Source organism: Aptenodytes forsteri, unplaced genomic scaffold (genome assembly GCF_000699145.1).
Source record: "Aptenodytes forsteri isolate BGI_AS27 unplaced genomic scaffold, ASM69914v1 Scaffold256, whole genome shotgun sequence".
Lineage (NCBI taxonomy): Eukaryota > Metazoa > Chordata > Aves > Sphenisciformes > Spheniscidae > Aptenodytes > Aptenodytes forsteri.
In genome coordinates this window covers 3,265,417-3,292,803 of record NW_008795021.1, presented here as the reverse complement: position 1 = coordinate 3,292,803, position 27,387 = coordinate 3,265,417, and the positions used below count along the sequence as shown (strand labels likewise).

General features: G+C 37.2%; 1 protein-coding gene across 1 annotated transcript in view; it reads left to right on the top strand.

Moving 5' to 3' along the window:
- Nucleotides 1-27,387, top strand: part of SMAP1 (small ArfGAP 1) — a 136,399-nt gene that overhangs the window by 84,303 nt on the left and 24,709 nt on the right. Inside the window, exon 8 of the mRNA XM_009275800.1 lies at nucleotides 20,710-20,794. Coding sequence (XP_009274075.1) covers nucleotides 20,710-20,794 — 85 coding nt within the window. The remainder of the gene's footprint in view (nucleotides 1-20,709; nucleotides 20,795-27,387) is intronic.

The following is a 27,387-nucleotide window of genomic DNA, read 5'->3' as shown; positions in this document are numbered from 1 at the left end:
CTAGTGTAAGCATTACCTAGCAACAACTAAAACATCGGTGTGTTATCAACTTTGTTCTCATCCTAAATCCAAAGCACAGCACTGTACCAGCTACTAGGAAGGAAATTAACTCTATCCCTGCCGAAACCAGGACACTTGCATTTTCAAATACTGCTGAAAGTTTGTAGCACTGATTTAGTAGACTGCATTATTCCAATATTGCATTAATGTCTCAGGTAATTATGGCATAAAAGATACTTTGTTGATTAGCATGCTTTGATAAGTAAAAAGAACAGAAAGTAATCTTTTAACTGATTTAACAATAGTGGCCTTTCTTACTGAAATTGCTTTTTGGTAAGAGTCATCATGTCCTTAAAGCGGGTTTCGTGGGAAACATTTTTTTATGAACAATCGAGTTGGAGGCAGTGATTTCAGATGTAGAGTAGAATTTCCTCAAGATCAGAGAGATCTACTGTAGAACAGTGAGTAGCAAGGCTACTTGTTTGACTCTATTTTTCTGGGCTGTTCCACTTTCTGTGACAAAATTATTGGGTAATTTTTAACATAATGAGATCTTACTATATCAGCTACAGACTGAGTCTAGTCCGGTGATTAGCATTTTATTGGAAGCAGCCAACAGTGTGATGTTCCACATCAGATCTGCAGTATTCTGTAATAGAATACAATACGTGACACTGCGAAACTACTGGGAGCAGTAATGTTTTTTTCAGTCTAACTGAAGAAAGTTGAGAAACTTGCATAACTTACCCAGGGTCCTTCCTCCCCCTCTCCCCGTGTCATTTCCACAATTACAGACCTCAGGTTTCCTCAGTGCTCATGCTTAAAATAACCTTATCCTTACAGGTACTTCGGAGAAAAAAAAACAAATTGCAAGAAAATGGCTAGAACAATTATTATGCAGTTCTTCATGACATGAAAACTGGGGCCAGGTTATGTGGAGCTGAGATGGCCAGTAAAAGCCCAGCTTGTTTGCAAGCAACAGAAATGCCAATTTTAGCAATATAAAATGTGTTGAATTGCAAGGAAAAATAATCAAACTGAGCTAAGCACATGCTTCTTAATGCTTCTTATGGGCCAATAGCAAGAATAATAGCACAAGGCAGACTGTCATGCAATGAAAGCAATTTTTAGATGTTCTGTACACCCAATTAGGATTAAGAGATTTTAAATTGGCTAAAAAAATGGGCTCTTAAAGTATCAGATTTATTTCAGTAGTGGGGAGGGAAGAAAGTCAGTAGTTTGACCACCAATCTTACCTGTTTTGTTGATGATAACACATGAAAATTTTTCGTTTGTAGATGAGAAAAACCAGCTAGGCTTTTAATAGCTGTTTTATAAACTTCATCATCCTGCCCCCTTTCATCAGCTGCTGAGGAGCTTTCCCTTCTTATTAATTACTCCTTTGCACAGCTGAAGTTGGTGAAATTTCCCAAATCAGCCATGATTTTCTCTTTTTTTTTTTCTTTTTTTTTTTCTTCCTTTCTTTTCTGCCTAAGCTGACTGAATGAGTTCTCCATTCGGGAACAGAGTAGAACACTGAACATTTTATTTCTAATGTGTCTACAGAGTAGGATTTTTGTTCATCCGTAGGTAGTTGAATGTGCTCAATTTACAGTCATTTGTTGACTTTTAAAAAGAGTACGTAGCCTACATATTCTACTGGTGTGTGAGGGAGCTACCAAAGCCTCACAGTAGTTTTTGGAACTAAAATATAAACTGTGTGGTCACTTTAAGTAGAATTTCTGCTGATAGCACAGAGGAGCACTTTAGGTAAGCTCTATGCTGCTTTTTCATGCAGCATGCTGGAGCGGGGTCTATGTGCGCTCCATCCACCTTGTACCTGTTTTCCACTGAAAGGAAGCACAGGAGGGAAGGAGATGGGGTGCAGTCTGGTCATCCGGGCTGAAGGCAGGACTATGAGGGAAATGGCCAGTGTGTGAGCTGTGGAGTTTGGGTGCCCCAAGGATAAACGAGGCCATCTGAGCTGCAAAGAATGGAGTGAGAAAGACTGTGTTTGCAGACGATCAAATGGTATGCTCTCTACAGAATGGACAGGAAACTCTTCATATATTTGGCAACACTGCTGATAAAAGTGGGTTGCATTAAGTTACTTCATTTAGTAAACTACTTCCATTGCACAATATTTGATTTAGAACAGAGAACTTGGATTGAGTTGTATGAATGAGAATTCTTGAATTTCAGAGCAACTAGGACAATTCTAGTTTTTTTTCCAAACATACCTTTTTATGTCCATCTGCAGTACAAATTCACATTAAAAAAAAATGCATAACTAGGTATGACGTCTTGAGGCTTTGGCGTGCTCCAAAAGTAAAGGGGGAGAGAATTTATATACCTAAAACTTTCAGATTTTTGTAGGGTTTTACTTTTTATATAGCTTTAATTTTTAAATAAAGAAAATCTTGATGTGCTTCAGTGCTAGCAATCCAGAATTAAGCCAGAAGTGTTTTGGAAAACTGTTCCTGGAAAACTTGACAAGTATTTCCAATATCCAAAATTATAAAGTTCAGCTAAGTCTATGGCACTGAATGCTTTGACAGTGCTTGGATTCAGCACTGTGTAGCTTTCTGCGGTGTTTATTTTAGAAGTTTTGCATCAGTTGAAGACTTTCATGAAAGCATTGTGGTGGTTTCACTGTAAAATACTGCATATTGAAGGCCGTAGTTATCGTGAAACCACATCTAATTTATTGAAAGTAAGCCCTTTTAAGACAGATTGTGTTGTATTGGGACAGTAAAGTTAAATGGTTAGGATATAAAGAACAAACTATTTTTTCTTCACAAACTGCTTGTGCTTTTGCAAACTAATATTGACATTAAAAGCTAAGACTTTTTTCATTCTGCTGGACATATCAGGATGATGAATGTTTCTGAAGGATTGCAGTAGTTAAACTTGATTAACTGAAGTACTATTTGACACTGTAAGTTTAGTTTGTTTTATTAGATTGCATTTTGAGTTTGAAATTGGCTCTTTTTTATGTGTAGAGTTGATTTAAGTGACAGGAATGGGTCAGTTAGAGGTTATCTCTCAATGGTAGTATATCAAATGCTGTTTTTCTTCCCCAAACTGGAGACTAAATTGCCAGCTTAAACTCAGCAATAAAAGTGAACTGCTGCCTCTCAGTCAGCTGGTACCAACCAGCACCAGATGGCCCATATTACGGAGGTACTGACATAAGTTTATTTGCATTTACAAAGTGCTAGAAAACCCCTCAAGTAAAAGTTGGGGCAGATCATATTAGCAGCTTTTCCCCTTCATATAGGAAAAACAATGTGTCAAATACTCATTTAACAAAAGAGGAAGAACTTACTGTAGCTCCTTCGGGTGGTGTTTTTGTTTGTGTCTGTCTGTCCCCGCCCGCCCGCCCAAGACAGCTAAAACTCCCACAAAAATCAACCTGCCTGGGCAAGTGAGACAAGGGGAACTATTAGTCCCCGTTAGTTCTCTGGGGATGTTTTCTACTTACCCCAAGTATTCCAAATTACCATCCTAATAATTTTGTACAAGGAGAAATGAGTTGGAGCAAATAGTGTTCTAGTGTTCTTCACTTCTTTAAAACTGTGTAGCATTGTGAGAATACATGGAAGAATGAAAGCCCGCAACATTTTTTGGTGTCCACTTAAACACCAGTTTGGAAGTGATGTATTTTTGTGTTTACTTTTAAGTTGTAGGAATAAGTTGACTCACAAATATTGACCAGAATGCTAATTTAAATACAGAATTACATCATAAATATTCTAAATGTTTTCTTTATTTTGATACCGTATTGATGATATATTTGCTAAATCACTTGAATAGTTGTTAATGTTTCCCTAGACTTCTAAACTTTATTTGCCTTTGAGTGATTTCATTTTTAAATGTTTTTTCTTTATATTTTTATATAAAATGTAATATAAACTTAAATTATATAAGCAATCAAATGTTTATCACAGGAACAGAGAAATAGAAACGTGTTTTGCCCTCTGGTTGAATACATAGTCTTATTTATACTCTTAGTCCTTGTTTTCACAAATTCAGACTAAGTAGGTATGAGTTAAAGCTTTAATAGGACAACCTGTTTCCCTGCCTCCTACCCCCCCCAGGAGGGGGGGGGTTTTAAGGCTTCTTGTTCTCTCAGTCTGCATTTTATGGACCTGTCCCAGCCTGGTTTTATATTTCTAATGATACCTTTTCAGTCTTACGGAAGAGATCAGATTATTTTGGGTTCTTTGGTTGCTTCTAATGCTAATCTGGAGAAAGGCAAATCAAATTAGATTCTTCCTGAAACTGTGCAATGAATTCCTTTTGCAGGTAACAAAGGACTCTTTATGTTTGAGGATTACCTTGAAAAATAGTCTTACTTAATGAAATTAATCTGTCATGGCTCTTATTACACATTGGCAGTTGCAGACAAAGAAATTAAGAAATAGATATTGCAGGTAGAAGCAATTGAAAGAAACCCCTTTTTTGTCAGGTGGGAAGAAGGGTATTTGTCTGTTTAGTGTTGGAAAAGGAGTCAACCTGCAGGAAGGGTATCATGGTTTTTTTCCTCAGCCCAGTGCGTGTTCTTTATATCAGCTTGATCCTCTCAACTCTGGTCTGCAGCAGAACAGTATTTTACTGTAATTTTTTTTTTTTTGTAATTCTATATAAATGACAGTATTTTACTGTAATTTTTTTTTTTTTTTAATTCTATATAAATAGAATCTTAAAACTACGAGAACAAGCCTGGGCTTGGGCTGCTTTGGTTAAATTGGCCTTTGTTTAACTTGCCAAACTATTTTTAACAAAAAGGTATTATTAAGTGTGCTTAGTTTTAATTGATCCTCGGTTATATTTTTGCTCCATGCAGGGTCAAAACCTAAAACGGTCCTGGGTTTTCAGTTGATAATACTTATTAACAGATGGCATTTTCAGGTTTCTCCTGCTTGCTTGTGTTAAGCTTCATGTTTTTTCCTGGTAATTTTGAGACAATTAGGAAGGCAACATCTGCATATACTTACGTATATTGAACCAAAAAAAAGTGGGCACATTTAAATAAGCGTGAACTAAATCAGCCTTATTCATGGATGGTTGCTATCTTTAGATAAAAGCATCTATATGACCAAGACTTAGTCATTCTGAGACATTTGAAACCACAGGAGCATGCATGGTTGAAACTGCAAATATAAAATCTCATCTAAAAAGTTTTATCAAAATTATAGTACTAGTTAGGAGATAGTGTACAATCAATCAAATGTGCAAGAACAAAAAGCATGATATTTTTACAGAAGTGGTACTGATACACAGAACTGAATGTAAAGAAGGGTAAGGATTGGATGAGATGAAGTTGATAACAGGAAAAAGATTTAATTTAAATAATGTCACTCAAAATAATAATCTTATCTTGTTTTGAATAATAGGCTTCCTTTTGTTTTCCTAAAATAATGCAAGTATTGGAGCATAAGCAAAGCAATCAAGTGTCTTTGTGTGTTCCATTTCGTTTTACTGTGCTTAAGCTAGAACGTGCTTAAACTCCTCCGAGGAGAGATCTCACTCCAGTGTGTGACCATCAAGATAGGGCAATGGGGTAGTGGGAGGTACTGTCAGATGTGCAAATCTTCCTTAAGAGTAAAGACAGTAACTCTGTTTTCCATAAAAAATAATTTTAGATGCCACTGACAATATTAAAAGCTCCAACATTAGCTTAAGCTTTAAATTGTTTACAAAAAAATAATAATAAAATGCCGTAAGAGGTTTCAACAAGCTTCCAAACACTGTCATGCAACTTTCAGTGTCTTCTGGTTTAAATTCATAGTTGACATAGGTATTGATTGCGTGGCTTTTTACTAAAAGGAATAAGAGTATTTATTTGGATTGTTGAATTTATTATGTTTTGATAGTTGCTCATGGCACTAGAACAGTTGCACAGAAAACTTTATGGTTCTGGCATTTATCCTGTTACCTGTCTTCACAAAATTAACTCAAAGGTATTTGGAAGCTGTGGTAGAGATAAAAGCAAGATAAGGTAGAAGCAGGATCTTTAACACAATTTGAAGGAAATGGATAAGTTTCTCACTCTAGATAATTTTGTGAGATGATAAGTATGGTAGAAAATTAAGTCACCAGTTACCTAGTTGTTCAAATAACTAGCATCTCTTTAATGCTAAATTCCTTATATATTAATCAAGACTGTTAACCCATCTGCAATCAATTGCCTCCTGTCTCTTGAAAAAAGGGTTGCAACTGGATGAGCTTGTCTTTTAGTTTTACTTCAATTTTTTCCTTTATAAAATTGGCACCTGCAGCTAGAAAATGGGGGCAGTTCTGAGGTTGGTCCCCATGCATGTCAGCGTACTGTTGAAAAATAAACCAAACCTGTCCCGCCTCTCTGCTCAGCAAGTATGGTCTCTTTCAACTTGAGGATATTGTACTTCATGTCAGAGTAAGGTACTGCAGGCTTGTCTGCTAGGCAGATAGTGCATTTTACACTGTGTAGTAACATGGGTAACTTCTGCTCAGGATAACCTAGAGGGGTTTTTTGTCTTATATACTTAATCCTCAGTTTACACTGTAAGTAGATATCAATATATCTTTTTCCTTTGTTTAAACATAGACTATTTTAGTGGTGTAGAAGAAATTGGTTTGGTTGAATCTCAGCATAAATGTGGAAATGGGTGCCTGAAAAAGCAAGTCAGAGCCCTTGTAATATCACTTTGTAGGGTCAGTTGTAAAACTTCAGAACCTTTGAAGCTGTGAATCTAAAAAGTTTTAGCAATCCTTACTTTTGTAAGGATGATTTAAATAGTCATTTTCAGAATACCCAGAAATTTCATATAGGTTCACATTATATAAACTGGAGGAGTAAATGCAGAAAGAAATTTGACTCATTTCCAGTTGAGATGTAGACTGCTAGACTGGATTGTGGCTAGAATGCTTCTTGATAGTTGGTGTTAAAGATCACGATGATAATGGAGGGTGAAGACGAAAAAAATGGAGTTTACTCAAGTAAAGGGAAATCCATTTTGGTATTGCTTGTGATAGGTTAAAATTAATTAGCTTCTAAAATAATTGTTTCAAAGTCGTTAACTTTGAAATGAGAACAAAACTGAGGGGAAAAAAACCTAGGATGAAACTAATACAACTAAATGTAGACGTGAACAGCTAATGATGCATAAATATTTATTAAACATTGTATTTATTAAACGTGTCTCCCTCTTACTAAGTTCTGCAGTTGTGAAACGGAATTATGTACTTGTATATGAGGATGATAAAGTACTCGCCAATTCGCTCCTAACTTCTATAGCAGCAAAAGAAAGCAACAAGCTGATATAGAAGTAAGAAAAAATTAACCTATGGGGTTATTTCAGTCTGATTAGCTATCAGTGACAGGATTGAATTTCCATGGAACTAATTGAGAGGCTTTTTGAACATGCATCTCTATAGACATAGTATGCTTAGACTTCATAAAGTGTTCGTATCGTACTGCTTGCCATAATGATGAAAAGATGCAAGTACAGAGTATCAGTCCAACACTCTAAGAAGCAGAACCCTATTTAGGAAAAGTCCTAATTCAGAGGTGGTTTATATGAAACAATATTCATTGTGATGCTGTAAGACTGTGTAACTAAAACATAAAGACTGCAAGAATCAGAGGACCAACGATAGGGAGGAGAACCGGAATAATCTAATGAGTGATAACAGAGCACAGTGATCTGCTTCTCCTAGGTCCATCAAAGGAGAGTGGTGAGGTGGGTCAAGGAAAGAGATTCTCTCCCAGGAGCCCCAGGCAAGTAAGGGGTGATTGCACACTAGGCTATAGGAATGCAGAGAGAAAATAATTCAGGGATAGGGCAGAGAATATTGTATGAAGCTTATTATGGGATGTTTAGGTGACAGACTAAAAGCAGGGAAACGGAGGAATCAAGGTAGATAGGGGTGGAACAAGCATGAGGAAGCAGGGGGAAGGGGAGAAAAAGGGCCAGTCACGTATATGCAGGTTGCTGGGCAGTATGCTAGTCTTGAGCCCTGCACTTGGTCACTGCAGGCTGTCCTATATTCTTGCCAAATTCTATTTGCAACCATATTGTGTGCGAGTGCATTGTCTCTTCTGTGTCTGTGTGTGAACACTAGCAAACTTCAAGCTGGACTACCAGACAAAAAGGGTAAGAGGTTGGTGTCAGCCACTGGACAGAGACAGCAGGTTTGAGGAACCTAAGGGTCAGCAGCTGGAGAGACCAGCATCTAGAAGCCAACTATTGCAAAGGCAGCATGTCTAAGACTAGCTACTGGAGACACCCATATTGTGCTCACACACGTGTGTAACTGCTAGCAAATTTCACGCTGGACTAGCCAGTGAGTAGGATGCCAGCACCTGGAAAGATCCAAGGTCTGAGCTGGTGACTGGCTAAGGGTGTAGGGTCTTGATATTGGATGAACTTAAGTGTCATGCAAAAAGCAGTTTTCAGAAAAAAAGCACTGTTGTTATAGTCAAGGAAAAGAATGCAAACCGTACCTTCACAAATAGGGATAGAAAGCAATGCTTGTATTGGGTTGTTTTTTCACTATGAGGTCAGCCAGTTGCCGTGCCTGAAACAGCTCATTCCTGTCTGGAGATGTATGAAGAAGGAACTACAAATATATACCCCTTAGTTCTGATTGGGTACACTGGTGTAATATTTTGTATGACTCGAAAGGTTTTTAGAAGGAAAGTTATAAAAGAAAACAGTTTAATGAGGAACTGGAACTAATACAGCTGCATTATTGTAGTCTTGCCTGGGCTAATTAGCTCAATAGAAGTGGAGTAGAAATATGTAAGCCGAGTTCATATAACCATAATATGCGGTTCTAAAACTGAAGATGTATTTAAAACAGCTTATAAAAATTCAAACCATGTTTATTGCATTTCACAGCTTGCAAACTGAGGTGCATTAGAACACTTCGACCCTAATCCGATTTATAGATGTCGTAATGGGACACTGGATCAGCTACAGCTTTAAGATGGATCTGCCTAGATTTTCTACTTCATAATGATTTCTTCTAAAAGATTTAAAAAATGGGTTTTATTGGATTAAAAGTAGAATGCTTGGGTTTTATCTAAATCAAGTTCCATGACAAGATAATACAAAATAGGAAAAGGGTTGATAAACAGCTTTTCCCTCAGCCTTTTGTGTCCTTATAAACAAGTCTTTGCTTCTGGGCTCAAATGCAGTCATTTCAGAGATTCAGAGCTGCAGCAAACTCTGTTCAAATCCTTGCCCCCAGAATCCCTAGAAAACACACCTCTGCACTCAGACTATGTGCCTATGCTTCTCTGCAGTCTTGCCATCTCTAGCTTTAGGTTCCTACTTCTTGTTGTGACTATTACCTAGCAATCATCTTGCAATCTTTTGACACTTTTCTTCAAGTGCCAAACTTAGGAGAAAGAGCTTGTCCTCTTTTTTCAGACCCTATTCTGAACTTGTCAGCTTTAAGAACATAATATTTTTGAAAATGAGTGCATACAACTAGTACTTCATATATGGTTATTATATAGATTTAATACATGAATATAAGAATTTAAAGAGAAAGATTTAATCTTTGATATTTTGCTGTAGTCTCAGCAGTAAGCATAAAAAGAAAGACAACTTCATTTTAGGAAATTATGCTTCTATAATTGCATACCTTGTTTTGAGAAGGTAAAAGGGCCTCTGAGAGTGTCTGATGCATTAGAAAGAAGCTAAACTGATACAACTAAAGACGAGACATGAAAGGTTCGTGGAATATATTGACTAAAGTAAATGAGATCTGAGCTAACATTTTAAATTCAGTTAAAATGGTAGTACTGGGTGGTCAATAAGTAATAACAAAGGAATAGTCTTAATCCACTTTCTATAGATATTATTAGCATATTAGCCTAGACCCAGATAAAATCATATTAATGGAATAAGATTACAGTGCAGCTGTCTGTTAGTTCTGCTATGAAGTTTTTAATTCAAATGACTAAAGATATAACACATTTTACATAATCTTGTACAAGTACCTTGCCCTAACTGTGAAAATCTAATGAAATGCATATACCCAGGTTTTTAAAGTGGAGATGTAGATGAAGGACCACTTAAAAATGTTTTTCTTCAGGAGTGTGTTTTGACTGAATGAATTTCATGTGTACAGAATTCTATTTAGCAAAAAAAAAAAGGTGGCAGTTCAGTTTTGTTGGTTTGCTTAGTATAAATGCCTTAAATTAGCTTACCTACATCAGTGTGAGTAGTTCCATGTCTGAGAGTGATTCATTGGAATAATCACAAGGGGAAAATGTAAGTTTATTATTTAAGAGTCTATGGTTTGTTTGAGGTAATTCTAGCTTTATAAATAAGAGTGGCAGCTTTTTTGGGGGGGTTGACATGCAGTTTTTTCTCTTGATTAGAAATGCATCAGAGTTTGCTTGCAGGGTCGCTGTAGTCTGTACAATTTCATAATGATATCACTGTAGTATACCTTGTGATTCAATATAGTATACTCGTTTTCTGGCTTTTTTACTAGTTAGGCAAGATAGTTCATCATTTGCTAGAAGTATCCTAAGTTTTGAAGTTAGTCTGTTTTCTAAGTTTCTTCATATTTAGTTGCGAGTCTGAAAAAAAAAATGCTGGTACCTTATAGGAGGGTAAACAGAACAACATGTTTCATCTTTAATGTGATTTAAATTCAGTATTATGAAAGGGTTAGTTTTTACTTATTTACATGTCAGATACACAAGTTGTAAAAATGTTCTTTAAAGATTCTAAGATACCTTAGAATTACTACATGAGTAATGCTTTAAATAGATAGAGGTGGTGGATGCCCCATCCCTGGAAACATTCAAGGTCAGGCTGGACGGGGCTCTGAGCAACCTGATCTAGTTGAAGATGTCCCTGCCCACGGCAGGGGGGTTGGACTAGGTGACCTTTAGAGGTCCCTTCCAACCCAAACTATTCTATGATTCTATGCGGACTAAACTAACTTGTATAGTAGAAGTATATGAGCTGTCAGGAAAAATCATTTCTACAAACCTATTGCAAGCTTATAGTAAATTACTAACATTATTTTCTCATATGGGAATTCTCAAATGTTTATGCTGTCTTGCAAGTTTTATTGCAAGCAGGTAATGAAGAGGGAAGGAATCCAATTACTTTATGCACAAGGCATACAAATTCCTACCTAATAAGAGCAAAGGAAGACTTTTGTTCAGTAACCATAGAAGCGTCTATGAGCTCTAGTGAGTAAACTGGAAATTGCTTTTAAGTAAGTTAGAAGTGCTTTTCTAAGCACTAAATTATTTGATGGATCTCCAGCTTTCTTAAAGCTTCTTGTAGTTAGGGTAGGGTATAGAAATAAGAAATGCATGGGTAGCCAGATGTGTATGACACAGACTGAATTCTAGATTCATATGAATTTTTCATTGAAGTAGAAAATTGAGGAAAATGTGCAGAGAAGTATTTTTTGTGTGTAATATTAAAGTATGAAAACAGGAGCAGATGACTGGACTGGACAGCTAATGGATCAGATTTTTGACAGTGACTGACACCTTGCTTCAGAGTAGAAGAGCTATTTACAGTAGTAACTTATGACTGCTCTGACTGGAGAGTTTTTCTACTTCAGAGCTATTAGTCATGTGGCTTACATTTTGCACCATGTATGCTACCCCTTCTAATGCTCTCAGGTAATGTAAATGAGAATAAGGTCAATGTTAATCCTAAATGCTGGTGTTGAAACCTGCTAAATTATTTACATGAATATCTTGTAGTATGAATTCAGCAAAAGTTCCACTTGTTTTTAAAGTATTTGGGGGTGGGGGGTGTTACATTTCTATTGGGTGTCATATGTCTTCTAGAACTGTTAAACCCTTAGAAGTTTGTACATATGAAGGTAATTGGCATAAGGTTACAGAAGCAGGAAATGGAAACTTGAATTACCTAACATTATTCTTTTTTCCCAAAGTCACTCATTTACAATGAGAAATAACCACAGTATTTTCACTGTGTACTGGCACTTTTGAACCAGCTGTTACCAAAGAAGCTTGTTTCACCGTTGTCAATTCAGTGCAAAATGTCCTCAGCTGCCTCTGTCAGAGGAGAGTAATCTGATGAACAGGGATGTGCGGAAGAGTAGCCCAAAAATGCGGAGTTCAGACTGACCATAGGCTCTGGAGTGTATGTTCATATTAAAAAATGTTCTGAAAGGATTGCAGCATCCTTAATCATTTCACAAATTTGGGTTGATTTCCTGTTTTGTTACAGTAATAATTAAAAAAAGAGAATGGGGATAACTGAAAAGCAATGTAGTTGCTGCTAGATCTGAATATTCTTGGTTTTTTCTCCTTCAAAGTCTAACACATATCAGAAGACCTCATGTATGCTGTCTGTCCTGTCAACCACGCAAGCTGGCATAAAGCTTTCCACTTCCCTCTTGTCTTCTACCCATCTTCTCTTACCCCTAGTAGCCAAACGTGCATATGGGCAGTGCTGAGAGTCAGGAAAGGACAAGCTGTTGTTTCACAGAAAAGGAGCATGGATAACACCAGCAATAGACCTCATAGCATCCTCTCATATATGTGAATTTAATAGGTGTGTGACTGTCAGTCATGGTGGTACTGACCCTCCTTTTTGTCTTGCCCATGAGATAACCATATCCCTTGTAGACATCGTATGTGCTGTACTGTAATCTTTGTGCAGAGGAAGGAGGAGGATTGACTTGGCAATGCTTTCATTATTTTTCTTTTCTCTGAGGCAGAATGAATTACTCATGTAATGGTTGTCTCCAAAAATAACTGGCTGAACAAAATCTGATGAAATGCCTGACTGAGACATTAGACTTCCTACAGTATGTGACCTATGCTTCCGGTGTTACTTAATGTTCTTCACAGTCCCATCTCCTCCAGACTTGCTGTCTAAGTCTCTGGGAGAAAACATAGCTGCCTGTTCCAGGGAGTGGGAGTTTACTTTTGGATGAGTCTACTGCAAAACTATAATGCTCAGATTCAGGGCTTTGAGGCTTGTGTACACTGAGCTTGAATGGGAAGACAAGAACTTGGGAAATCACTATGATTTCTATGAAACTAGGGCAAGTTTCATAAATAGGTTGATTCGCTTGACTAATGTGCTCCTTGTATCTGCTTGGCAAAGTCTATAGAACACCAGAGAAAGGGAAGAGAAGGTGGTTATGAAGAAAATGGACCAACAATCATGAAGTATTGCTGTCTGTATGTGTGTGTGTGTAGTCCTTGAGTTTGTTAAACAAGAGGTGCTTAGAGTTTGGCTTGTTTTAACTAGCAAAACAAACTTTGTCAATTTTTAGTGCACAGCCACATAAGTTTGTCTTACATACTTTTAATAAAATGCAGGCAATACAACTCTTAGGAAAATGTTATCCGTGTGATTATCTAATATTTTGACATTTAGTCTACCTTCTAAATATTAAGTCAAAATTCAGATATTTTGTGAAGGAGTAGCATTTGTCTTAGTCTCCTGTGTATCACACAGTCTTTTCAGAAGAATAAAAATAGAAATTCTGATCAGACAATAGAAGAAAAAGCTACTCTTGACCTTAGTCCATTCTTTCTTGACTCCTGTTAAGTACTCACCTTCCCATACTGTCAGCATGGCATGCCTCTCAGAGGATCCTCTTAGGAGCTGTTACCTCTCCTGCAGTAGAACTTGATTATTTTTCCCAGATTCCTCTTAAGTACGGAGTATGAATATTGCATAATATTCCTGCAGCAGATACTTGCACTTAATTGCTGAAGCAATCTGAAGAGCTGCTACTAAAATGATCTCTGAGAAAGCTTCAGGAAGAGGCTATGGTAGATACAGATGAGACAAAATCCTGTAAGAAGGAATGATTACTCGGAAAGGGCTCGTTGCTGCAAAACCAATCCTGAAACAGTGTTTCTATGTGTTAGGCATCACACCAGCCAAGATGGGTGAGCTCCTGAGAAATCACAGTATTGCATAGAAGATTGCTTTAGCCCCTTCTACTGAGAAAATTAAGAGATTGTTTAGGGTGCCAGAAAGCATGAAAGGCCTTCAGCCTTGGCAAAAATGTCTGCCAAGAGTGAATAAAATAGCTGACGACTACTGTGCGCTCTGTCACTTGAGAGAATCACAGAATCGCAAAATGGTTGAGGTTGGAAGGGAATTCTGGATGTTATCTTGTCTAACTCCCTGCTCAAGCAGGGGGTCACTTAGAGCAAGTTGCCCAGGCCCATATCCAGACAGCCTTTGAATATCTCCAAGGAGGGAGACTTGACAACCTGTGCCAGTGCTCAGTCACCCGCACAGTGAAAACGTGTTTCCTGATGTTCAGGATGGGACCTCCTATGTTTCAGTTTGTGCCCATTGCCTCTGCTCCTGTCACTGGGCACCACTGAAAAGAGCCTGGCTCCAGCTTCTTTACATCCTCCCTTCACATATCTATATACATTGATGCAACCCCCCTGAGCCTTCTCTAGGCTGAACAGTACCAGATCTCTCAGCCCATATGAGAGATGCTCCAGTCCCTTAATCATCTTCGTGGCCTGTCACTGGACTTGCTCCAGTATGTCTATGTGTCTCATTTGCTGCAGAGCCCAGAACTGGACCCAGCACTCCAGGTGTGGCTTCACCAGTGCTGAGTAGAGGGAAAGGATCACCTCCCTTGACCTGCTGGCCATAGATAACCTTCCTGATGCAGCCCAGGGGATACCATTAGCCTTCTTGGCTGCAAGGGCAAATTACTGGTTCATGGTCAACTTGGTGTCCACCAGGACCCCCAGATCTTTTTTTGTAAAGCTGCTTTCCAGCTGGTGGTTCCCCAGCGTGTACTGGTGCCTGGGGTTGCTCCTCCCCAGGAGCAGGACTTTGTACTTCCCCTTGCTGAACTGCATGAGGTTCCTCTCAGCCCATTTCTCCAACCTGCTGAGGTCTCTCTGGGTGGCGGCACAACCTTCTGGCATATCAGCCACTGCTCCCAGTTTGGTGTCACCTGCAAACTTACTGAGGGTACACTCTGCCCCATCGTCCAGCTCATTAATGATGTTGAACAGGACTGGACCCAGAATTGACCCCTGGCATACACCACTAGTGACTGGCCTCCAACTAGACTAATCACCACCCTCTGCATCTGGCCATTCAGCCAGTTTTCAATCCACCTCACTGTCTGCTCATCTAGGCCATACTTCATCAGCTTCTCTATGAGGATCTTACAGCAGACAGTGTCAAAAGCCTTACTGAAGTCAAGGTAGTGTGGCGGTGTGCTCCCACCCCCTGCATAAGCAACAACCACCAGTGGGGATTGTGATGGCTGCATCCAGCTTATGCTGAACTTTGGGGATGTGTGGCAACACAGTAGCCAAGGGCTGTCTGGAGCAGTGACCCAAACGTCTTGCCTGCACGGCGGGATCTCCCCTTGAGTAAGGACGCCTCTCAAGGTTACTCCTCGAGGTTGAGAGATTCCTTGCCACAACAGATGCTCAGTAAGTGACTAGTAGCATGCTAAACTTTGAAATCTTAGCTAAGTGATATAAAGGATGATTATGCATATATAATCCTTTAGACATAAACTATTGACCAAGTCTGGCACTAGGATTGGATCCAGCCGCACCTAGACTCCTCTCTGAGAAGGAGTTTAGAAAGCAAGGGGTCCTTTCTGAACCTCACAACTCAATGGGATGGTCTCCTTGACAGTTTTGTCTGACCCTGTCCTCTATGCAGTAAATAATCAAGTGTACCTTGCCATCAAATCTTGTTAAACCGCTGTCGCATTTGCCATTGAACCTTGTTAACTCACTATTTTATATCAATAAAGTGTATTGTTGCTTCCCTCTTACAAGTGAAGTGCAGTCTTGCTCCATTCTGCGACAGGTAGACAATATGCGCTGCTCTCCTCTTGTCTACCAACCCAGTCATGACATCGTAGAAAGTTATTGGGTTGGTCAAGGACGACTTCCTCTTGGTGAAGCTATGCTGATTCCTCCCAGTCACCTTCTTGTCCTTCGTGTGCCTGGAAATGGTTTCCAGGACTAGTTGTTCCATCACCTTCTTAGGTACTAAGGTGAGGTTGACTAGCCTGTGGTTCCCTGGATCTTCCTTCTTGCCCTTGAAATAGGAGTGACAGAAGAATGTACTTAGGTAAAAGGTTAGAAGGACAGCATTGGAAAATAAAAACAACAAAGGATTAACGTATCCCAGTTACTCGTCATCTGCATGATTGCAAAAATTTATGATGCCCGCACTGGATCTGAATAGTGAATGTGTCCCTGCTCGTCTACTGAAGAGATGTGTTTTATAGGTGAAAATACTTAGAAGAGGTTGTAAGGTTAATTCTTTATTTGCCTCCTTAAGTTGGCAGAAGTACCTAATACCTGCTGAACAAGGGATAACATAAATGGGTTATTGTGGCTCTTTTGAAAACAGGGGCTCAGTTTTTCTTAAGGCAGAAAATTCCAAGTCATACTAGATAATAAGCTGATCAAGTGGAGGATGGAAAAGAATTGATTCCCTAGAAGCTTGTTCTGGCCTCAGTTTCTTTTGGTGATATTTGCAAATAAAACTGTTTTCAGTAATCCCAGAATAATTTAAGGCAGAGGACATTGCTTGGTTTCAATAGATACTCCAACGTGCGAACAACCTTGAAGGATAGCGTAATGGTCATTAGTGACAACTGTGAAAAACGGAAATGTAAGACCTGTATATCAAAAGTGTTTTGATGCTCTGCTGTTTGTGAGAACAGTGTTTCAGAAGAATGTACTAGTACCATAAAGATGATTTTGAATGAAAAGCTGTTAATATACGACCCGAAGTAAATATATCTAGGAATCCTGTAACCATGTATTTCACTTAATAAAACCACGTATGTTGCTAAGCCAACCTTGAATGTTGGAAAGAAAAAAAAAAAAATAGTCCCAGTAACCTTGAAGGCTCCACTTGAAAAGCAAGCGCACAGAATTGTGTACCTGTTTCCTTCTACTTGGCTTTTTAATAGCAGATTTTATTGCTATTTTTAGTTTATTTAATGCTGCTTAGTCTCCTATTTTTATGCAGCCTTTTTCCAAAGGACTCGACAAAGAATAGTTTATCTAGTACTGGTGTCAATACTTAAAAATAATTGCTGTGGGAGTCAAGCAGACTAGTAATAGAAACTGAGATGAATCTTAGTGCAGCAGGATTCCCAAGCATTTGTCATGCTATATTGCACCTCTACAAAATGCAGTAATTTTTAGATAAAGCACAACACTAAATTAAACATAAAGTTTAAGAAATGTCACTGCCTCGTTATGCAGTTTTTTGCCTGTTGCACACTTCTGTGCTCACTGTGTGCAATATTTAGCTTTAACATCTCAAAAGACCACTCTCTATATAAAGCTTAGTCATGTATGAGTCCTGTTGGAGCAAAACTACTAAAAAAAAATTAAACATCACATTTCTCTATGATTTGGAATGAAACTTTTAGGTGGCTCCAACGTGACTTCCCTTTTTGTTCTTTTCTGAAAGTTTCAACATCTTGTTTATGCCAGAATTATCTAGGTTGGAAGGGAGCTCTGGAGATCCTCTGCTCCAGCCCCAGAAATATGTCACAATGTCTGCTATAGAAGCAGAGTAAGTACTTTAGTAAGGCACTGCTTTTCATTGTAACTTCTTGAGGTGGACCACAGTGCAGGCAGGCAGTCCAAGATCCATGGGGCCAAAGAGAGAACAAGGCTGTCTTAAAAAAAATAGCATGGTAAAGGGAGTTTATTTAGGTATTCTTAAATTAAGAATAATTGTGTGCATGCAGGTTTCTTGTTCTAACTCAGCCCATTAGTGCCAACTTTAATTTATGCCTAAGTGTAGGTGACTTCAGAGATCTCTGAATCATTGCAGACCTTAGGCACCAAACAAGTGTCTTCTGAATTTGCACAAAAGCCTTCATTAGTGGCATGCAACACCTTAACCAGAAATAAAGGCACACTGAATTTAAAATTGGTTCAAATCTCAGACAGGAGGGTAGAAAATTTCAGCAACTGGTGTTTGTTTTGGTCAGGCAAAATTAAGGGTAAGAGGAAGGATTTTTTTTGTTCCAGGTAGCTGCTGATTATTGCTTTGTATGACCACTGTTGTACAGATGAAATATTGGTAAATTGTGAGGTGACAATTAGCTTTTGTTCCCCCCTCCATTTTTCAGACTGAAGGTTAGTGTTTTGGTGAAAACTGTGTAGCTGTAATGGAGAAACTGCTTTAAGGAGAAAATGTCCATCAAAGAAATGGATGCAGTATTAATGTCCAGAAATATTTGCTGTACTAAGAAGCTTGAAAATAATTTTGCACTCTTTCTTAAAGAAGAAAAACCTATTAGTTTACATACTGGCAAGGGAGCAAAATGGGAAAGAAACTGCTGATCAAGAAATCAGTAATGATATTGGAAAAGGGTACCTTAAAGGATCTTATTTTTATAGAAATTGATATTTCTGTACCTTGTATCTTCATTGTCTTAGAGAGTGATGAAACATAAATACGCATTTAATAATTATAGAAAATGTTCATTTGACAAAGCAGAGGACTTAAGTAGATTATTCTTACTATATTTTTAAATTTTTAGTTTAGATGATGAGATTAATTTGCTACAGTAATAAGTACTAAATAAAAGAGAGTGCTATTTGAACTCCGTTTAGTTCTTACTAATGTATGCAAAACTGTTTTGGTTTCTGTAAAAAGTTTGGACTCTAAACCAATCGTGTCAAGCTTTAATTTTTTTTCAAACTTGTGCTTTTAGGTAGTTATCATAAACCTAATCTGGAGTAATGAAAATTTGCACATTAAATAGAATTCGAACAGTTTTCCTTTTCAGTTTAAAGAAGTTGTTCTATATGCAGAATTGTTAAGCTGTTTAAGCAAAAAAAAGTCAAGTTTTATGAAATCAAGCAACATGTCAGAAACGTTTCTTTTTACAGCTTCTGTGACCCGTGGTGTTCCTTAGAGTTGGAGAGGAACCAAACATGCACATTTTTATGATAAATTCTGTTCTGAAATGCTCACTGTTAATTCTAATTGATGTTTGTAATAATAATTGAAGTTTTATGGCATATTTATTGAGGTATGCTCAGTTGTAGAAAACTTTATTTTGAATGGTCACTTGTAAAAAAATTCTTGATATGCAAAAACTTACTTTCAAAAAACATACTTTTTTCTCATACCAAATATAAGGGTTTTTTTTTCTCTGCAATATTGAGTAACATTTGGAATCAGGGTGCTATTCTTCAGACCATGTACTCAAATATGAAAGTTGTAATCCGGTATAGAATCAGGGAATCCATGGAATATTTTTCCCACAGGCGGTTTCCCAAACAAATTTGTTCTTGAACGAGGTATGTAAAGTCAACATAAGGATTTTTGGCTAGAGCAAGCAAGTATTTCTCTGAGAGATTAGCAAGGATCAGTTTGAGTGTGAACATACGTGTTCCCTGTAGCTGCAGAAATGGAGTTCAGTTCATTACAGCTCTTTCCTGGAGGTTTTCAGTGGGGCCTTGCTCAGGTAAGAGCAGTGTCAGTAGTACGTTAAGCTTCTGTTTGCATGGGCCATCTTTGAATACTCTTGATTTTCCTCATTGCTCTTTACAAACACCAAGCTTGTTACTCTTTATTCCCAGTTTGCAGGAGAGGACAGTAAAGGATTACCTAAATAAGGAGAACTCTCTCCATGCGTTGAACTATAAAGTTCTCCTAATGGTAAATACTAAGATTTAATGACCTCAGCAACCTCAGGAGGAGACTCAGTGACTCTGTCAAAGCCATGTTATGGGGGTGATAAAGGTGGGAGTGAAGCAGGTTCTGTTGGTGTCAGCCCAATGCCCGGCCTGACAGTGCTCTACTGCCGTTATTTGGTAATCTGTTCTAGTTAAAGGCTATACTCATTGATCGGCCAATCCACTTCATGTTTCTGTGATAAGTATGGAGTAAATGCATTTAATATGTGTGCAAGAGGATGCGTTTGTCATGTCACTACTATAAACCAGTTTGTATTCATTTTAAAAATTGATGTTCTGATGGATTCGGGTGATCAGCCTGATACTGGTATGAGAAGAACTATAAACAGATTTATGAAGTCATTTTCTAAATCAAATTTCATGTCAATACCATCTTACATTTTGAAGTTTCTAGGCAAGAAAAGACTAGGAGTTCCCTTTTTCAAAGGAGAAAAATACTGTTATTTGTCTTCAGGTTTACAAAGGAAAAGACTGTTAACACAAATTGTGTCCCTCTGTGTGTAGCATCTATAAAGTCTGAATGTTCTGCAGATGCTCTTTTCAGGAAGGCTAAATAATGCCACTAGTCAGTTTCTAATTTTTAAATTTAAGCTTTTAAAAACTTTAAAAGTTTTTTCTCGTTAATGCTGCAGAACTGTAAAGTTTGGATGCTAAAATTAATAAATCAAATTATAGACAGTTTTTTGCCTAGTGTGTGATACGCAGTGGTTTGGTTTAAGATTTCAGCTTATTTTAGCCTATCCTGGAGCTTACATTTATTTAAAAATTGATTACTTACCAGCGAAGGTATAAGGATATTTTTTGCAGTCGTGTGCCGTGTTCCTTATGACCATAACTGCAACTTATTTCATTACAAATTAAATTCATTATAATAAACAAATATAGAAAAGGGCTTTTATTTCTGATACTGGAGCAGCATCTTTAATGGGAATTGTTTAAGCACTGTATCTTTTTCAGAAAGGATACTTGTTTTGTGTTTTGTTTTTTTTTTTCCTTTCAAGCCACAGAAGAAAGATGATCAGCAATCAGAAGCTAAAGCAAGTCCAAAAAAGTCATCAGAACCCACTATTGACCTTTTAGGACTTGGTAAGAAATACGTAATTACCTGTTTTTCAATCAAACACAGATATGTCATTTTATATTTTAATAAATATACTTTTATTTTCTTTATGCTTACTAATAATTAGCTGAATTTGAAAACCATAAGATTCAGTCTATATGAATTTGCAACTGTAAAGGAAAATGCCATAGGGATCTGTGTATATCAATACTTGTGTTTTGCTAAGGAGAGTAATGAGCTCCTGTGGGAAGGGGAGGTTATCAAAGTGATCTTCAAAGGGCTTGTGGATTGTGGTATTTCAATGTTTATGGTACAAGTGTACTTCTTAATGAAAATGCTGAGGTCATCTGAATTATGTATCTGTAAAATACCTTATATCATAAAATTCCTGTATTAGTAAAAAGACCGGTAAAGTAACTGCAGCTGACTAGTCTCTCGTAAAACTTAATATATTGGGTGTTTCAGTGTGGTGTACTGACTGTGGGCATCATTCATTTTTATCTAATATGCCTTTGTTTTCTGACTGGTAGGTAACTGTGTATTTGTCTTGTAAATAAACTGCTTTGGACCCGAATCATTTAATTTGTACTGTCTGGCTATACTGTTGTGTCTTTATGCTTTTTCTTTGCTTGTTGAAGGCCATATTCATAAAGTCTGTCTTTCATTTATCTAGTGTTACTCTAAATGTGTTTCTCCATTGGATAAAATCCTAAAATGGAACTGGAAGAATGAAGTATTACAATAACTATTTTAAATCCCTTTTATTGTTCACTGTTAGGAAAATTTTGAGAGTGTTGTGAGTGGGTATTAGAATATTCAATTTATATCAATATAATGGTTATTCTTAAACTTCTACATAGTTTTTACAGGATATTGGAGGAGATTGGTAAGTCTTTTAGATGTAAATATGCTAAAAACTTGAATTTGTAGAAAAATGTTTTGTTGTTGTTTTTTAATTTTTGGTTTTAAGGTATGAATAATGTCTTCCCTGTTTTAGAATTCACACTATCATTCAGAATGCATGTTATTTTCCCTCTGGATGTAGAGTAGCTGTAAAATACTATTTTTGTACTGGTTATGTATGTGTTGTGATCCATATCTCATTCCAAGTAATCTGCTACCATAGGCAAGCAAATCTTAATTAACACAGTAGAAGTTAGATTATAGATGTAGAAGGAAGCTATTAAAAACAGAAGTAATTCAGACTTAATGGAAAGCTGATTCTCCTTTATTTTCCTTTACCAGACCAACAACCTAATTAAGAACTAAAAGTTAATCAATATGTGCTTCTGAGATTGTCAGGCTTCTGTATCCTTTTAGTCATGATTTGAAAAGAATCTTGGTAACACTTTTTAATGATATGATAATGAACTCAGATTGCATAGGCTAACTTGAGATGTAATATGCAATAGAGAGAGTATTATAATTGGTGTTCAACAGCTGTGCTTCTTCAGTGTAAGGAAGCATAGTGAGATATACAAAGGGCATAGTTTATAACTTTTATGTCAACAAAACATAATTTTAGAGGAGGGAGTGTTTAAAGATCTTTTAAATAACAAATTGAAAGGCAGTGTAATAAGCTAGTATCACTTGGAATCCACTGAGCTGCAAATGAGATTATGTATTAATGAGAGCAGACCCGTGTATTTCATTTGGAGAGTTGTCTTTTAATTAATGCTTGCAGTAGACTACTTCAGATAGTATTAAAAGGAAGATCACTTCAACCCAATATATCATAGAACCATAGAATAGCTCAGGCTGGAAGGGACCTTGAAAGATCATCTGGTCCAACGTGTGGAAAAGGGAGCCTAGATAAGATTATCTAGCATCCTGTCCGATTGCATCTTGACAACGTCCAGTGATGGGGACTCCAGCACATCTGTAGTGAGGTTGTTCCAGTGATTGGTCTTGCTGTAAAAAATATCCTTCTTATGCCGAGATGAAACCTCTCCCGGTGCACCTTGTACCAATTGCCCCTTCTCTTCTCCACGTGGCTCCTTGTGAAGGAGAGCCTCCCTCTTTGTAGCCGCCCTTTTGGTACTGGAATACTGTGATGAGGTCGCCCCTGAGCCTTCTCTTCTCCAGGGAGAAAAGATCCAACTCCTACAGTCTTTCCTCATAGGGCAGGTTCTCCAGCCCTTTGACCATCTTCGTGGCCCTCCTTTGGACCTTCTCCAGTCTGCCCACATCTTTCTTGAATTGTGGGGACCAGAACTGGGCACAGATTCCAGGTGTGGCCTGACAAGTGCTGAGTAGAGTGGGATGATCACATCTCTATCTCTGCTAGTAATGCCCCTGCGGATGCAGCCCAGAATCCCATTTGCCTTTGTTGCTGCAGTGGCGCACTGCTGATTAAAATGTTTGATATGTCATATCAAACAATATTAAAATGGATATGATTGCATAGCTCATTCTTCTTATTGAGTGGACTTGTTTCTAATGAGGATTCCTTCTCTTAGGACTTCATTTCTGCAAATGAAGAACAGCAGTAGCTTTTACTAGGGCAGATCAGAATCGCTTGTGATAGCAGATTAAGTAATTTTAATGGATCGCAATTCATGCTAGAATAATTTTGGCTTTCAAGGCAGCCCAGTCTCTTGCAAAGTATTTTCTTGAGTAAGCCTCAGTGCAAGCTTTGGGTATGGGGTTAACCTTTGGCTTTGGATATGGGGTTAACCTTTGGGTCATTACTCTTTTCGTCTCAGTTGGGTTTTTAATAGTGACCTCATCAGAAGGTAAACATCCTGTGAGATAGGACTTACCCAGTGGCAATTGTAGCTAGACAAGATAATTTTCTAAAAATAAATTGTTTTTTTATTTTTCTTTACAAATTGCAAAAGTCTCAAGATAATATGCCTAGGCAAATTGTGTCTTTAAATCTTGTAATAGCAGGAGAGGCATAATATCCTCAGTGACTGTACTATCATGTTTGTGTTTCTTCTGAGCCTTTTAAAATAGATTCATGTGCTTCCCTCGAGTTCCTGTTTAGGGGGTTTATTTTTAAGGTAGTGTTTGGATATTCACTTTTTGATGATCCAGCTACATAAACATTCATAGCTTTTGGCCTTTTGATTCAGAGTAGATTTTAGTTCAATATGCCACACACAGAAAGGTGGGGAAATGGATATGTACAAGCTGAATATTCTTATGTTCTCCACAAGCAATAGTGTTAGTGTTCTTGCTGTGCAACCCCAAATTCCTTCCCTGTCTTCCCGAGCTATGAGAAATCAGAGCCTATTTCTGTAGGCTAAAACTGAAGCGGCTTTTTAAATGATCCCTACAATTTGTTGGATCTTGTCCATACTGAGTGTGTGCCCTCTTGAATATGTAGGGACTTAAAATTGATGCTAAAATCAATAATACGGGATTTTATAACATTAATTTTTAATAGGGAGATTATGGGAAACATTTTTTCAATTTGAAAGTCATAGCACATAAACCAGAGTTCTTCAGCACTTAAGTCATTGGCAGTGCTGTATTTTCATCCCACTGGTGTTAACCGTGTGCTCTGTGCTGCTTGATATTTTGGGGTTTTGTCTTACAAGTAGGATGTCTCCACTTATGCCAGATAGATGTAAATAGAGACAGTTTTTTTAAAATACTTGTAAAAAATTGTATGATACCTATGTATGATAGTGGGAATCTTTTCTTGGAATATTACACAGGCAATTTTGGACCATTCTGTTTGTCAAGGTATGTCGCTTAGAAATTATTTCAGCATACAGAAAAAAATGAAATATTTTTAAACTAGTCTGTAAACTAAATTTAGAGAATTATCAGAAAGAAGGAAAGTGTGTTTTATATATTCTGCATCATTTACCATGTTTAGATGTGCCCTTCATAAAATAGACAATTGCACGTTCTGGAATAACTATTGTAGTAAGTTATAATGAATGACCAGGAGAAGAGAGATTTATTATGTTGTCGTTATTAACTGAGTGTGATGTGTGGGGCATTCATCTGGCATGGTTGGAGGTAAAGTATGATATGCTAAAAGCTGTAGATCTGCTTGTGTGTGGGAAATATTCTCTGAAGGAATTCTGTGAAGTTTTGAGAGCTTAATCATGGTATGAAATGTAGCTGAATGTTGCATATCTGAGAAACATACTTTTGTCAGTACTGTCTAGTAAATACCAAAGCAGCATGGTTGGTTATAAGTTGGAAAGCTGCATTTAAGAAATAATAAAAATATATTTATGAGTAATAAATCTCATATATGCATATATAGATACATATTAACATTTATAGTATTGCTGCTATGTTAAGATTATCCTGAAGTAAGCAACGTTTCTACCCAAAATGAAAACGTTTACAACCACTTGAGGCAGACAGCATTGTTAGCTTTCTGGCTTTCCACATTTTATTTTAATAAGTATCATACAGAAATAGCTTCCCTATGAATGATTTTTCGCTTCTGCAAAGGTTTTAGCAGTAAATAAAATCTTAATAATGCAGTAAATAATTCCACAGTAATTTGGGACAGAAAAACCTTGTTTGTATCTTTGCACAAGATTTTCTTTAAAGTATTGAACTATTTCTCTCAGTGCTGCCTTTCTAATAATTTGGCATAATAAATAATCATTTGTATCTTCAAAATCATCTTCTCTCCTTCCATTGCAAGTCTTAATATGGCTGTCATAAATGATTGTATATATAAAAATACATGGCAGCTTAGAAACAAAGTTCTTGTAAATATTTTGCCCCATAGAAAATGAGTTTCAAACAATGCAAAGTTTAAGAGCAGATCTTCTTTCTTGCTGTTTTCCTTTCTTGCTGTTCCTTTGAAGCTCTTCTGTTGGTCATGCTCACTATTGGTACAGATAAATATACCAAGGATTAATGCTGTATGTGAAAGCTTTCATAACAGAAGGCAGCACTGAATTGGTAATTGTCGTGTCAGGCATTAATAAAATATATGCAGAAAAGCACTATAAAGGTAAACTTCACTGGAACTTTCACTTACTATATCCTGGTGAATAGCTTTTGTTTCTACAGTCAAATTAAACAAGACTTCCTAATCTGAAAGCAGAAGCAGCATCTGCTGTTGCACAGTATGGCAGACAGCAGCCGGATATTATCTGTCACACTGTCATAAATGTAAAAAGAGAAGTTTTGGGACCAGAGCTAGGAGCAACAATGAAAAACAGCATCTATTGACTTTCCACAGTACCTTCTTTGTGCGTGGAAGCTCTGCCTTGCCTACGCTGTCATTGCAATGGATTCTGCCACATCTAATACTTCATTCCTAGCTATGGATGCATTCTCCAGAAAGAGATGGAAGTACTTTTAGTAAAAAGTTAGTTGTTTCAAAGTAATTCTGTGATGGTCTCCATAGTAAGAATTCTGTTGGTTAAAACTATAAATTTCTCAAAATATTCAGACAGGCCTATATAACTTACTCTGTTTTTTACCTATTCCCTGGAAGCCATGTTTCCTTCTGTCAGATAAACCCCACCTCTTCTAAACAGTTTTTAATGGTAGGCAGCAAAAGTTGAATGAAAGGTAATATACTTAGAATAATTTGGAACTCAGAGCTCCACCAGAGCATCTTTCTTATACTACAGGAATATTTTAAAATGGGGAGGGAAAGGAAGACGTATGTCCTAATCCATGGCCTGGTGCATTGAAGTTGAGAATATCCGTAATCTCTATAAAGAAGTGTGAAATATTACATTGAAGTACAAGTTTGTGTATACCTGCATATATATATCTATATATATACACTTAAATGAAGATACTAATACTGCTACAAGTAATAAACTGGAGTGAAAACACTGTTAGGTTTCTTTTATATTCTGAAATTTAGCTCTTTCTGGAATCTTTTAGTTTCATGGGGGAAAAATGTTTTTGGAGTCGCTTTTTAATAGATGCAAATAGTCTAACCATTACATTTTTGAGAAATCTGTAAGACAGGTTCACCTATTAATACTGTTCATACAGGCTTAAAACTGTGTTGTAAACAGTAATTCAAAATGTCTGGTTTCTGCACTGTTACAGACAGGGAAATATTTCTTTTTAGTGTAAAATTCAGTGAGAGGTGAAAGGTATGTACATTACCAATAACACTTACAGATGCGATCTAGCAAAAAAATCTTGGTTTTCATACTATTAATTTATAAGCAGCATATTAAATACTTGAAAAATACTAAGTTGTTGCGAATGTGTTCTCCCGTGAATGTTCTCGATATGTGAAATGCTTGTTTTAGTAAATGATTACATTTAAATTTTCTGTCTTATTTGTTAAGCTTTTTTACATTCAGGGAAACTGAACCACTTTGAAATACGACAAGAGATTTTTTTTTCTATAATACATGTGCCTCACTGAGAAAACGAGAACACTAAATTATTAATTCCAGACAATCCTTTTGCATGAAAATTATGCACTGTACATTCCTAAATTTATCTGAAACAGTGAACCTTTGGGGAGATGTTTTTGGAACTGCTTGTCTACAGAATAGAATCATAGAATCATTGAGGTTGGAAAAGACCTCTAAGATCATCGAGTCCAACCGTCAACCCAACACCACCATGCCCACTAAACCATGTCCCTAAGCGCCTCATCTACTCGTCTTTTAAATACCTCCAGGGATGGGGACTCAACCACTTCCCTGGGCAGCCT